Raw genomic sequence first — 12,622 nt, 5'->3', positions numbered from 1 at the left:
CATTAGGGAGCGGGGGGGCGGGCAGTACGGGGGAGTAGTGAGGTTTTCAGACCCTTTCAGTCTGACGGGAACCGGAGGGGGCCCGCAGGCCCAGGCTCAGCTACAGGAGGCCTGACAAAGACCTGATGTAAAGTCTCTGTACGGGAGAACAGAAGTATTTCCATACACTACAGTTCATTATCCTTTATGGCTAAAAACGGTGCGATAAAGAAACGTTTTATTTTCCCCCAAAACGTAATTCAGAGAGATGGTGTGAAATGTGTGAAACGTTATGAAAATACAAATTAAAAATTAAATGAAAAAACGGCCATTTGGAAATGCCGCAATGTAGCCTCCCACCAGGCTTGCACATTAAGCTCGGTTTCATGTTTCTTGTGCATATAATTGTCCACAGTGAAAAAATGAAGAGTGTAGAGATGCTGTTGTCTCAGCATGGCGAGTGCGGTCTGCAACACAGCTCAGCTGCAAAAGCACCGAGTCGTTCATGTTGGAAAAGACCTTTAAGACCATCAAGTCCAACTGTTAATTCAGCATTGCCAAGTCCAGAACTGAAACAGTAAAGAATGTGGGACATGCAAAGCTTGCAGAAAGCTGTCTTGTGACACAGATGGCATTTCTGCTTCCTGTGGGAGGAAAAAAGCATTTCCATGCAACCCAGTCCATTAGGTTTTATGGCTAAAACATTCCAACAAAATACACTTTTTCCAAATATATTATTTGTAATGCTGGTGTACAAACAAAATATGGTAAATAAAAATTTTAAGCCTTTATTTGCTCCTAGACATGACCTGGTGTCCTGTAGAGATTAATTGTAGGTCTACAGGAAAATAAAATTATAATAAATGACTATTTAAAAAAAATTTCCTGGAAGTATTATGTATGTGTTGCAGCAAATAAAGTATTGTACAATACAAGATAAGAATGCATTGTATACAAGAAATAGATACACAGACAAATTTTGTAAGACTTAATTGAAATTCATATTGTTCTTAAGAAAAAGTACTGAGCGGCCCAAGCTTACTCACGTGTCACGTATGAAAGGTATGAGAAGGACCAATGGCTTTAGTGTTTTAAGCACGTTTGGCATGAATAGAGTAATACTGCCTCAAACATTTCTTTTCTATAAACTAATCACCAGTGTAAAACTACATGAATATTAATCAGGAAAGTGCTTAGTCATTTCTCTCCAGACAGACTAGATGTAACCTAGTCTTAATTTTGTTCCCTGTGGTTTTTTGAAGTGGTCCAAACTTGTAGGCTGTGCTATTAGATGTCAAACTGCTTCTATACTTCTTGCCTACTGTCATGTCCTTAAAGTCTTCTCTTCACATGTCTTCTTGGCCTCACTTAGGTTAAAAGCAGTACAGCATTGCTTATAAGCATTCTAAAGCTTACTTTAAATTCTACAGAACCTGTTAATATTACTGTATCTGGCTTGCTTTCTTCTTGTGTAATTAGCTCCACTTTCTATTGTTTTTTAAGTTAATTGTAGTTTTTGTGTTTTATGTCCCCTCAAGACTCAGCTTAGTGAGATTCACCCTACTGAACATGATGTTGCAGCAAGACACTCTGTGCTTTGGCTTCCAGTGTTCTTTAAGTGGTCTGTGAAGGCAAATGTAAAGTGATTATTCTCTCTGAGCCTGGAAACACTGTGAATTGGAGATGCACCTGAGATTCATGTTCATGTGGGGACATTTTTTAGCCAAAGGAGGTCCAAGGGCAGGAAGGTGACGTGTAGTAGCCAGATTGGCTTGGTGCATATGCTCAGAGAGCATATTCAACTCTGTGAAAGAAATAATCACACGCTTGACTTTCTGTTTTGTTGTAGATGGAGCTCCACTTCACCTACATAGTATAAAATGCATGAATCTATACAGGTCCCCTTGGAGACACTTTTGTCTATGTTAATCATTTAATCAACAGACTTATGGTAATATGTGTTTCTTACCCTTAATTTGTCAGTACCATTTTGTTGATGTGTTATACAGGAATGGTGTTCCACAGCTTTGGAACACAAATTGAGTATTGTATAAATAACTTACTATGTTATTGTGTGGAAATGAATTGCCATGGACCACAGTGAATCTGTGAATAACCCTTAAATCCCACACTGTAACAAGAGCCAGAAGTACCTCACAAGTTAAATATGTGTGCTATGCTTTCAGCGTCTTTTTAATAACAGTCATTTGACTATTTAGGCCACATGCTGCTGTAGGGAGAATACACTGGAATTCGAACTAATGTTATCCCTTGATTTATATCAGGTCTTAGTTCACATATGAAGGTTTGTCAGTTTGTAATTTTAATTTTAATTTTTTTTCTGTTTGTTTGTGTGTTTAGGTTTTTTTTTAAATTTAGAATTGTTGGATTTCAGGAAATTACTGTCAGGCTTGTAACAGTTCATCTTTCATTCTTCTGGTCAGGCTGTTGTCCATACTCTGGATTCTTGAGAACTGTGTTCTCTCCACATAGAATCACAGAATGAACTAGGTTGGAAAAGACCTTTAAGATAATCTCGTCCAACCTATGACCTAACACCTCCTCATCAACTAAACCATGGCACTGAGTGACACATCCAGTCTTTTTTTAAGCATGTCTGGGGATGGTGACTCCAACACCTCCCTGGGCAGACGATTCCAGTGCACAATCACTCTTTCAGCGAAGAATTTTTTTTCAACATCTAATTTAAACTTCCCTTGGCACACCTTAAGACTGTGTCCTCTCATTCTGTCAGTTGTTGCCTGGGAGAAGAGACTGACTCCCACCTGACTACAAGCACCTTTCATGTAGTTGTTGGGGTTAGGATGAGGGTTAGGGTTTGGGGTACATTTTGAGATGAAGAGTTAGAGGGCACTGAGATCCCATTTATATCCTGTATTTTGAAGCATTTTGATGAGCATTTCATCTTGAAATTGGTTTCTTTCTTAGATAGTCATTCAATTGTCCAATTTTAGAATATTTCAGGATACAATAACTGTGTAGTTGCAGCCCTAATTTAGGTAATGGCTATAACAACACTTATTAAAACCTTGAATCTTGCCGAGAAAAGTTATAATCTCCTTAGGGTCGCTGCTCATTTTCTGTAGGCTTTCTGCAGAATTTAGTTAGTTATATTCATGTTGAAGATGGAAATGGACAATCTGACAATATAGGTGAGAACTTGAGAGTTTTTCCCAAATCTTTGTAGATGAAGGCTTTTGTACTTTGAAGCTGTAATTTTTAAGATAGATACAGAAGAGAAACTGAATTCTGGGAAGATTTCTGCTTAGGCAGTTGCCTTCTCTTAAACACCAGCAGCCTTGAAATGAGGGCAGAGGTATGGACAAGGTAATGCATCACATACTGACTTTCTTTGGTGCATATGAAACGGTAATTTTAAGGTCTATGTGGATGTTGGGGGCAGGGAAATTTACATTATTTTCTGCTCTCTCCTGAGTCCATAAGTATTCACTGCTTTATAGTGTTTTTCTTTGGAAACCCTGTTCTGCAGAGAGAAAACCTACACCTCTGAAGCCTAGAAGGGAAAATTGAGGAAGATGCCCTCCAAAACACTGCTGTGTTTGATTAGCTGGTGATATAGTTAAGAGAAGTAAATTGAATAGTAGCAGTTTATGAATTTTAATGTGGTTTTTATTCACATACTGTTTTAGTGTATTTTTAGTTTTCCATATATAAAGTATGCAAAGGAGTGATTAATCGGAAAAGTCATTCTTAAATGTAAATCCACAGAATGAAACCAAATCACATTTCAGCAAATATGGCTAAGAGAAATATTGTTTATTCACAGAGCTTGGATGTGGATATGAGAAAATACGCTTTGGTTTGAAGTAGGTGTAAGACAGAAAAACATTCCGAGTATGTGTGTACCAGTTGACATACAATGCTCCACTTAATACCAGCATTCACTAAACTCTGATGCTCTTAGGGGGCACAAGCATATGCTATTCCTGGCTATCTCTGCTGAGCAGCTGCAGGCAACTCAAAAGGAATTTCAGTAATCCTTGTAACGAACCTATCTAAGCAGGGAATCTGCTGTTTTTTTCTCTCCAGCAATAGGGTCCTGGAGACCAGGACCTGAGGAAGCTTAGCTCAGGCTGTGGTGTCATGAGCTTTTTTGAGCCAATCTAACAACTCACTGGCACTGGGAGGAGAGAGACTTCCTTTTTTTTCCTGCTCCCAGCTGCACTGTTCTGGCACCATCCATGGCCTCTGTAACCAGTGGGAACCCAGCTCACTGATCTGAGGACATTCACCCTCAACACCAATAATAAAAAAAGTTCCCAAAGCAAAAGCTGTAATTTTTCTGTTCCATGTCTGGGTAGTAGCTGGGAGCAGGAAAAAGCTGAGCAAGCACACTGGTTTTGGTGCCTGAGATAAAGATGGCATTTAAAGGTAACTGGATTTAGGGATCTATGCCTGATCCAGAGAGACTGAAGAGGGATACTTTACTGCTTGCTTCTCAAGTATGAACAGTGGGATGTGGAGTGATGAAAAGAAGTGTCTATATATCAGTCCCAGAAGCAGAGGGTGTCTGTAAGGGGTTGGAAGGGGAATCAGTCCTTGGAGCATATTGCCTGAGAGTTGCAGGGAAGAGAAAAGGGGATGTGTTCAGGAGAAGGCAAGCAGAACAGGAATGGGGCTGAAAGTATGAGCAGAGCTAACAAGGCTGGTGAAAGGAGAGACAGTGACTGATGAAGCCCCAATGTGTTCACTTACCACCCAATATTGGACTCTAGAGACAAGTGGAGAGTCAGTGATGGGGTCCCAGCTGCTGGAGAGTTCCTGTGCCTGTGCATCCAGAGGTTGCAGTTCTTTATCCAGAGTAAGCCAAGTCTGCTGCAGTGTGTCAAAACACTTTTTTCACCCTACTGAGAGCAGTAGGGAAGCTGCTGCTTAGTGTTTACTTATGTACCTTATCCTGGTGGTTCTTCCATCTGTCTGTACTTTCAAGATCTTTGGATTCCAGTTTTCATTTATGTGTTTTCCAGATGAATTCCTATTAATTTTTAGTCTCTAGGGTGTTGTCCTTTATTTTCACATTTCATACTTTCCTGCTTTGCAGCTGGTCATGTTTTGAGTTGGTTCCAACAATAATTTGCTCAGCAACCATAAAACTTTCTGTAACATTATTTTATTCTTTAAAGAAAAGAAAGCTAAATGATCACTGAAGTGACTAAGTTTTGCAAGTGACTTGTGTCTATTTCATGTTCAAGCCTACTGTGAGTTGAACCCTACCATTAACTTCCATCTACCTTCTATGGGTATAACATAGCTCAGATTTACAGCCCTTTGCCTTCTATCTTCCCATTTCACTCCCGGTTCCTCTGCAGCAGCGTATCTTCCAAAGGAACATGTTCCCTGTTTGAGGATTACTGCTGTAAACTGAAGTCCTGCAGGAGTCTCACAGGGAAGTGATGGTTTTGTATGATAAGGGAGTCACCTGAAACTGTGACTGTGATTCTGCTTTCTACACTTCATGTTTACTTGTGTAACATTAGTGCAAATGAGATCACAATGAGATTGTGAATTTAGTGCTGTGTTTGCATGTAAGTGCATTTAAAAATTCAGAGAAAAAACTTGAAATTTGGAATTGTCTCTAAGGCAAGCATTACTCTAAAATTACCTAGTTTAGGTAAATGAGCATATATATATATATAAGCATCTGTCTTAAAAGATATACATCTTTTCTTCATATTGTGCTAGAACATATCCATGAAGTCTAGAAGTGGAATAAAAATGTTAATTTTTCATTGTTTGTAAGCTTACACAATTAGTATACTCTCTTCCCCCATTTTATTTGAGGAATATATAAATGAGTTGAATGGAAAATTAAAAATATACAATAAGATCTCTGAAAAGTATTTGTGATGTAAATCTCTTATCTAGCTTTATTCTCTAATGTGCTTTAGCAGATCTTTTTCTGTGGAACAAAGGGTGACTAAGATACGGAATGAAATTTTGTAGAGGATCTATTTTGAAAGTAACATTTAATATCATTTTAATTTCCTTTATAGTCCCATATTTTCGTGTAACAGACTGGCCACGCATACACTGTAAGAAATGGTAAAGCTCACTCTTGTGGTATATTAAGAGAAGTGCAGAAGCAACAGCCCTTTATTCTTCAGTGATTTTTGTTTGCGTGTAAATATTAGAACTGACCCCCCTTCCTGCTTTCTGTAGATGTAGCTGTGATATTTTCATTCTTCTTGTCTTGCTGAACACGGTTTCTTTTACTCCAGTTTTCTTTCTGTGGTCTAAGGAACTTTTCAGAATCGATGCAGTGCACTATCAGGCTGCTGGACAGGTATTAATGCTTACAGCACCACTAACCAAAGCTGCTTTACTAAAACTCACTGGCTTTTCATCAATCATGAAGTTACGAATGCAGCCAATGAAGGAATTGCGTGTAGTCAGGCTTGATGTTAGCAGGGACTCTGGAAGAAGGAGATTAAACAAATGAAATAAATAAAAATTTAGAGCTCATGATGGGCAAAATAATCAGTTGGATGTCAGAATCTTTTAAATTTGCTGCTAAGTGCAGCTCTTCTGAATCTTCTGTGGTTCTTTTAAAACACTTGGCCTATTGCCAGTGTCCTAGAGGCCATTAAAGTATGGTTAGTTACCTAGTTATGTAAAACTCCTGATACTACATTGTCAACAGAGACACAATTTTGCATTTTTTTGACAACTACATTTTCTTTTAAGTAACAGAGTAGGTAAGTCCCAGTGTCTGTTTTTGTAATTTAGCATCACATGTATTGTCATCTGTGTCTGATTTGTTAGTTTGCATCCAGTTTGCTGTATCTGCATGGCATTATTTAGAATTATATCTTGTTTGTTGTTGTGAAGTTCTGTGTAAGAGTTTCTTGTGCCAGGCTGATAATAGCATTGTAGAGCCAATTTATGGCATTGCTTTAGTATTCTATAATTAATGTAGAAATAGAAGGCTCTATTATGAAGCAGAACAGCGTTTGCAATTACCTCTTTATATTACCTCTCTGGGAAGAGTTCTGTCCTAATAAAATTTGAGTTTGGATTTAAAGAGTGAACAGGCATCTGCACATAGATTTTATTATTCCCTTTAAGCTCATTTTACCTCCTGGTAGTGTGGGATGGATGTGAACACCATGCACTCAAGCCACTAATCCAAGATAAGCATTATAATGAATTTTGTAGTTAGAGCTGTTAATGATTGACATTCAAGGCTCAGAGAAATAATGCTTCATGTTTTCAATGAGAAATGTACTGGAGTTGACTTAAAAATTGTATCACATAGTGTTGATTACAGTTTGTTTATGAACCCCAACAGAGTAGCTCTGTCTGTTGAGTAAGGGAAGGAAATGTAGTAATCTTGGCCCATGCTACACAGATGGTCTGTGAGTCACAAACACACAGGAGCAGAAATCGGTCTGGTAGAAACCCCTAGTCAGAAAAAGAATCTCCATGTTTTGTTTTGTGTTCAAAGATGCCATTGCTTGAAGGAGAGGAAAGAAGCCTACCAGCAACTAAACCTTGGGACTCCAGTTACAGTGACAGTGAGTTTCCAATCCCATAAATAAATAAATCACTTCCTAAAAAAACAGTAAGCCCACATGGGAAGGTAAAATAGAAAAAAAAGAATTTTTTTTGGTAGTTCACTGAATTCTCTACTGAATCCATATCTTACCCTCCAGCAGCTGTGAATGTTTTAATTTCAGTGAAGCAGCACATTTTTTTCTTGGAGAACTTGAGGCAGAACATTTCTGATCAGCTCTTGAGCCTTTGAATTTTACCAGGTTGTTCACATGTTTTGTTCTTTTTTAAAATGAAAAGTAAGTCTTTATGCTTTCTCTGGAAACAGGGTTGAAATCTGAGAACAATGTACCACAAAGATACCAAAAACGTACCTGGTACACCTCCAATAAACACTGGCTCCCTGTGGTCAATTGCCTTTGGATTTAGCGGCCCTACCACATGATTGACTTCAGAGTCTACATCCAGCTGCACCACATTTGCATCTCTAATAACTGAAAGGAGAAGGAACAGGGGTCAGCAAGAAGTAGCACATGAGTTTTCTATGACAGACAGGAGTTACCTGTTTGGTGTGAGTAGTTGATTTAGTGTTTGCTAGATCGGGTGTGAGCCATCAGTGACAATTTGAGGGTGGATTCTGTCATGGAGCACGGCCAATGGAATATACACTGGGAGCAAGGGTGCTTTTGAGTGGGGCTCTTGATCAGTGGTGGCAGTGTTCAGGCTCCAGGTTATGAGCATACAATGGCAGGTGGCTTAGAAAAACTGTTTGCCCAATCACTCCCAGCAGTGAGGCATCTCCCTTTCTTGTGTGCCTGGATTTCCTTCAGAACAGAACCTGAATGCTTGTGGAAAGGGCGCAGACTTTGATCTCTTCTGCAGTGATAGTGGAAGACATCTGCGTCTAGACAGGAATATAAGGGGATTCAAAGTAGCCAGGGTTTGGAAGCACTTTTTGACTTTTAAAACCAGGAAAGAAGGATGACTATCTGGCACACAGGGAAAATCCTGACTGTAGACATCTCTATGTTGTGAGCAAAAGGTTCCCCACATCCGTCTTGTTATTTTACTTTTAAGGGCAGCATATACTTGCGCCTACTGCATTCTATCAACTTATTTAACCTCTAATTGGGAAAGGAAGAATATGATCTGGTGTATAAGTTAGGAAAGGTAGCCAGCATTTCAGCTAGGCTGCTTTCTGTTCTTTGAGTAAGGAGCTTCCATCTTTGTTTGTTCTTCCTATCTTTGTAGGAACTTGTGCTTGTCCTTGCAGGAAGCTCTATAGTTCTGTGTCTGAGGGATGAGTAAGACTGTGTCTTTCACACAAACTTGGGTCTTGACAGGTGAAAAAGAAGAACTGAAAATACTTCTGCATTGCCAATGCTCTAGCCCATGGAGATGGATATCTGGGGAGGGGCAGATGGGCTCTTCTACCTTAATTAGGAGGTGATCACCTTTTACTGACCTGCAATTCGATGCCACCTGCCATCGCAGAGACTCTGTTTCAGTGTCACTGAAGTTGAAAAATCCCGGATTCCATTATTCAGTTTCACAGTAACCTGAGGGAAAATAACGTAATCATCACTTTAAACCCCCTCTTTTTCTCTTTTTACCTTCTGTTTAATAATGTTGTATTCCCCACTCAAAACCTGTCAAGTATCCAAGAGAAAGGAAAACATGATTTCATTAAATTCTTCAAAATAAAGTACCTTTTAAATCCAAATTTATTTTGTTTGGGTTTTTTTCAGTTGTTCAGATTCAGTAACTCTGAGACATTCCTAATTATCTCAAGGAAGAGTTCAAAAAAAGATTTAAAAATAAGGGCTAATTTCACTCATTTACTAGTACCTCTACTCTATAATTTCCTGGGTGGTAAATTAGTGTTTAGAGGCATCAGATGATGTTTTGGAAACTTGCTAGCCACTTAATAAAGGAAAACAGTCATGAAAAACCCAGGTATAAACAAGCAGAAAGGATGTGAGAAAGGAATAGACAGCAAATTTAAGAATGACTTTTAAGTTACTTGTTCAAGCTTGCCAATAAATCTGTGGGAGAGCTAGAAAGTGAACTTAATTCTGAATTTTGCACCTCTGCTTCAGTTAATGGTTTAATATCTCTCTGCGTGGAAATGTTCCAGCGCAGCAAAACAGTGTTGTGCCCCTATTGTGGAGTATGGGATTCCTGGTGATGATTGCCAGAGAACTCCACACTCGGAGTCCAAACAATCAGGCCTTTCAAATGTCAAAGTTGTCCCTGATTATGCTGACTCCAAGTGGACTGAAAATCACAGAATCGTAGAATGGTTTGGATTGGAAAAAGATCATCTCGTTCCAATCCCCCTGCTGTGGACAGGAACACCTTTCATCAGATCAGGTTGCTCAGAGCCACATCCAACCTGGTCTTCCGACATTTAATGGGATGGGTCAGGCACAACTTTTCTGGGCAACCTGTTCCAGTGCCTCACCACCCTCACAGAAAAGAATTTCCTCCTCATATCTAATCTAAATCTACTTCTTTCAGTTTGAAGCCATTCCCCCCTGTCCTGTCACTACGTAATTGTAAAGAGCATCTTGCAAGGAAACAACTTATATTTAATTCTGGAGGGTCTCTGTTTTGATACAGTTATAACCAAGAGATATTAAATATTTTTTTTCCAGAAGGGCACCAACAACACAATTAAAATGATCCTCATGTTCTCTTTTATCCACCCTTGGACAAAATGTATAGATTAAAGCAAATAAAGAATCACAGGAGAAAGTGACTCCTTAATAAATCCTCCAGTCAAACTGTACTGGTAGAGATGTGTACATTTAAAAAATGAATTAAAGTTGCTGGTCTAATTTGTCCAGCAAAACAGTTTTCACGAAACAGGTCTTTTGTAATGCATTCAAAGAGAGCAGATAGTTAATGGTAAAGAAACACAGTTCCTTACTAAGAAGGTACTGGACTGCTGCAGTGACAAACAGGGAAGAGCTGCTTTTCCAGGGTGAATTTTGTTTATGAATTGCATATGCATTATACAGAAAGTGAGGTGTGAAGCAGTAAGTGAAGCAGCACCTTTTGTTAGACCAACTGATACAGTTGGGAAAACAAGACAAATTATTGGACATGCAGACCTTTGGTTAGAACTTTACATAAGAAGTACTACACTGGACTGGTTCTATACAGACTCAGCTTTTAAGTGTGGCATGATACACATCAGCACAATGTACTTAATAATTTCTCTGTTAGTTCACCAAGGACTAGATACAGGGGTAAGAATCGGCTTCATCTTACCTAATCAGCTGTCAAAAGTTAGGTGTCTAACTGAAGCACTGGTTCTCTCTACAGCCAATATAGAAAAATACATTCTCTGAATAATGACTCATTTAGTCACCTAATTAGACACCTGCTTTAGGATAGGATGAATCATGATGTTAAACTGTCTACTCAGTCGCTCTGCTGTAGGTTCCTGCTCTTGCAGGAGATGTGAGAGTATTTCCTCAGGTGTTTCATTTCTAACTGCGGTACAGCCAGCCTCACTTAAATACCTTCCACTTTGAATGACAGGTCATCATTGCAGTGATTGAAGAATATCCACACTGCTTAGTCTCTTGACTGTGCCCTGAGTTTCTCCTCTGCAAGAAAGACCAAAAAGCTGCCAAGATTTCCCATGCTCTAAATCTTTGCTTGTGTTGTCCACTTAAGACTGAAATTTATTACTGTATGTATGCAATGAGTAGCATAAAGAGATCCAGATTTTATCAATGAACACAATTAAAAAAAAAAAAAAAAAAAAAAAAGCAATAGCAACAACTATGTGGTGAGTTAATTTCAAACCTCTCTCCTTCATTTGTGCTCCAGAGCCTGTAGAAATCAGGCCAGCAGACAATCACAACTTTTTCTTTCCCTCACTCTTTTCATCACACACATATCTGATAAAGAAAGAAGAGACTGAGTGTAACTCAGACTTATCTTTTAAGAAATAAGAAATAAAAATTTATTGACAGTTACCTTGTAACTGTGATACATTTTTAATGTGTGGGTGAAAGAGCAGTGCCAAACAAAATATTTATAGCTTGTATCAGTAAAGTGATCTGATCTTGTCTCAGGTGTTATCTTCAGTATTTTAAAATAAATATTTGGTTTGCCTAATCTAAGCAGTTATTATATTTAGGAGAGAAATAAGAATCAGTTAATGGCAAATTAGTAAGACAAAATCTGCATGTAGCCAAGCCTATGTAGGTGGAAGAGAAATCAGTCAAGGCAGTGGAGCAGATGTGACCCATTATACCTGTCCATTTCTCATGTGCATATTCAAGTACTCTCCATTCACGCTGTGACCATGCAGTAGGATTCCTGAGCTGCTTCGGGGACGTATTTCAAAAACAACTTCAAATTTCAGGCCTAAACTGAAGGATTCATCTGTGAGGTAAAAAGAATAACATTCTTTTTGTACTGAGTTAGTGATGAAATTGGACATTTATTCAAAGTCAAAATAGAACATCAAGCCCCGGGTGGATTTTATTTGTTCTTAAAACTATTGAAATGTGAGATACCATGGTGTGCTGTCAATGACCCATTTTAACTTTTGTTTTGATTGTGTTTGCTTGGAGTACTAATAAAGGTTTATTTACTTTTATCATTATTTAAAAAATGTATTTTGTTTAAAAATATTTCTTAGCAATGAAATGGACAGCACAAAGTCAATGATCTGTATTTTTTGGCAGTTTCTTATTGTGCAATTTCCTAGGCACTCAGCAGTCATTGTTGAGTGAGTGGGAGTTCACTTGAGCTTTGATGATTCAGTAGGAGAAACTCCCTTTTTCAATCTGGTGACAGGCCAGGGAGCAAATTAGAAACACTTGTCTGATTTTTCTTGGTGCTGCCAGTGAATAGGGTTGTGCAGTTTCCTTTCTTGTTCAGATCAGAGCCTATGTGACCAAAACACCCTCATAAAACTCTTCCTGGGACACAGCAGGCCTAAATGACAGAAAAGATGTGTTCTGTCATGCTGTTCTGTATCATGACATGCAGAAAGCCTTTCTGCAGGATTTTTTAATTGCATGTTGTTCTATTAATTAAAAAAATAAGGGATGACCCTCTGATGGTGTACTTGGTCTTGGCCACA

General features: G+C 38.6%; 1 protein-coding gene across 1 annotated transcript in view; it reads right to left on the bottom strand.

Moving 5' to 3' along the window:
- Positions 1 to 5,958: 5,958 nt before the first annotated feature.
- LAMA4 (laminin subunit alpha 4) overlaps positions 5,959 to 12,622 on the bottom strand; it is a 97,546-nt gene continuing 90,882 nt past the window's right edge. Inside the window, exons 35-38 of the mRNA XM_082300089.1 lie at positions 11,786 to 11,916; positions 8,978 to 9,071; positions 7,887 to 8,006; positions 5,959 to 6,434 (exon numbers count right to left, since the gene is read on the bottom strand). Of these exons, the coding sequence (XP_082156215.1) occupies positions 6,289 to 6,434; positions 7,887 to 8,006; positions 8,978 to 9,071; positions 11,786 to 11,916 (491 nt within the window). The 3' untranslated portion in view covers positions 5,959 to 6,288. The remainder of the gene's footprint in view (positions 6,435 to 7,886; positions 8,007 to 8,977; positions 9,072 to 11,785; positions 11,917 to 12,622) is intronic.

Source organism: Coloeus monedula (genome assembly GCF_965178545.1).
Source record: "Coloeus monedula genome assembly, chromosome: 2".
Taxonomy (NCBI): Eukaryota; Metazoa; Chordata; class Aves; order Passeriformes; family Corvidae; genus Coloeus; species Coloeus monedula.
The sequence above is the reverse complement of the archived record's forward strand: the minus strand, read 5'-3'. Positions and strand labels throughout refer to the sequence as shown.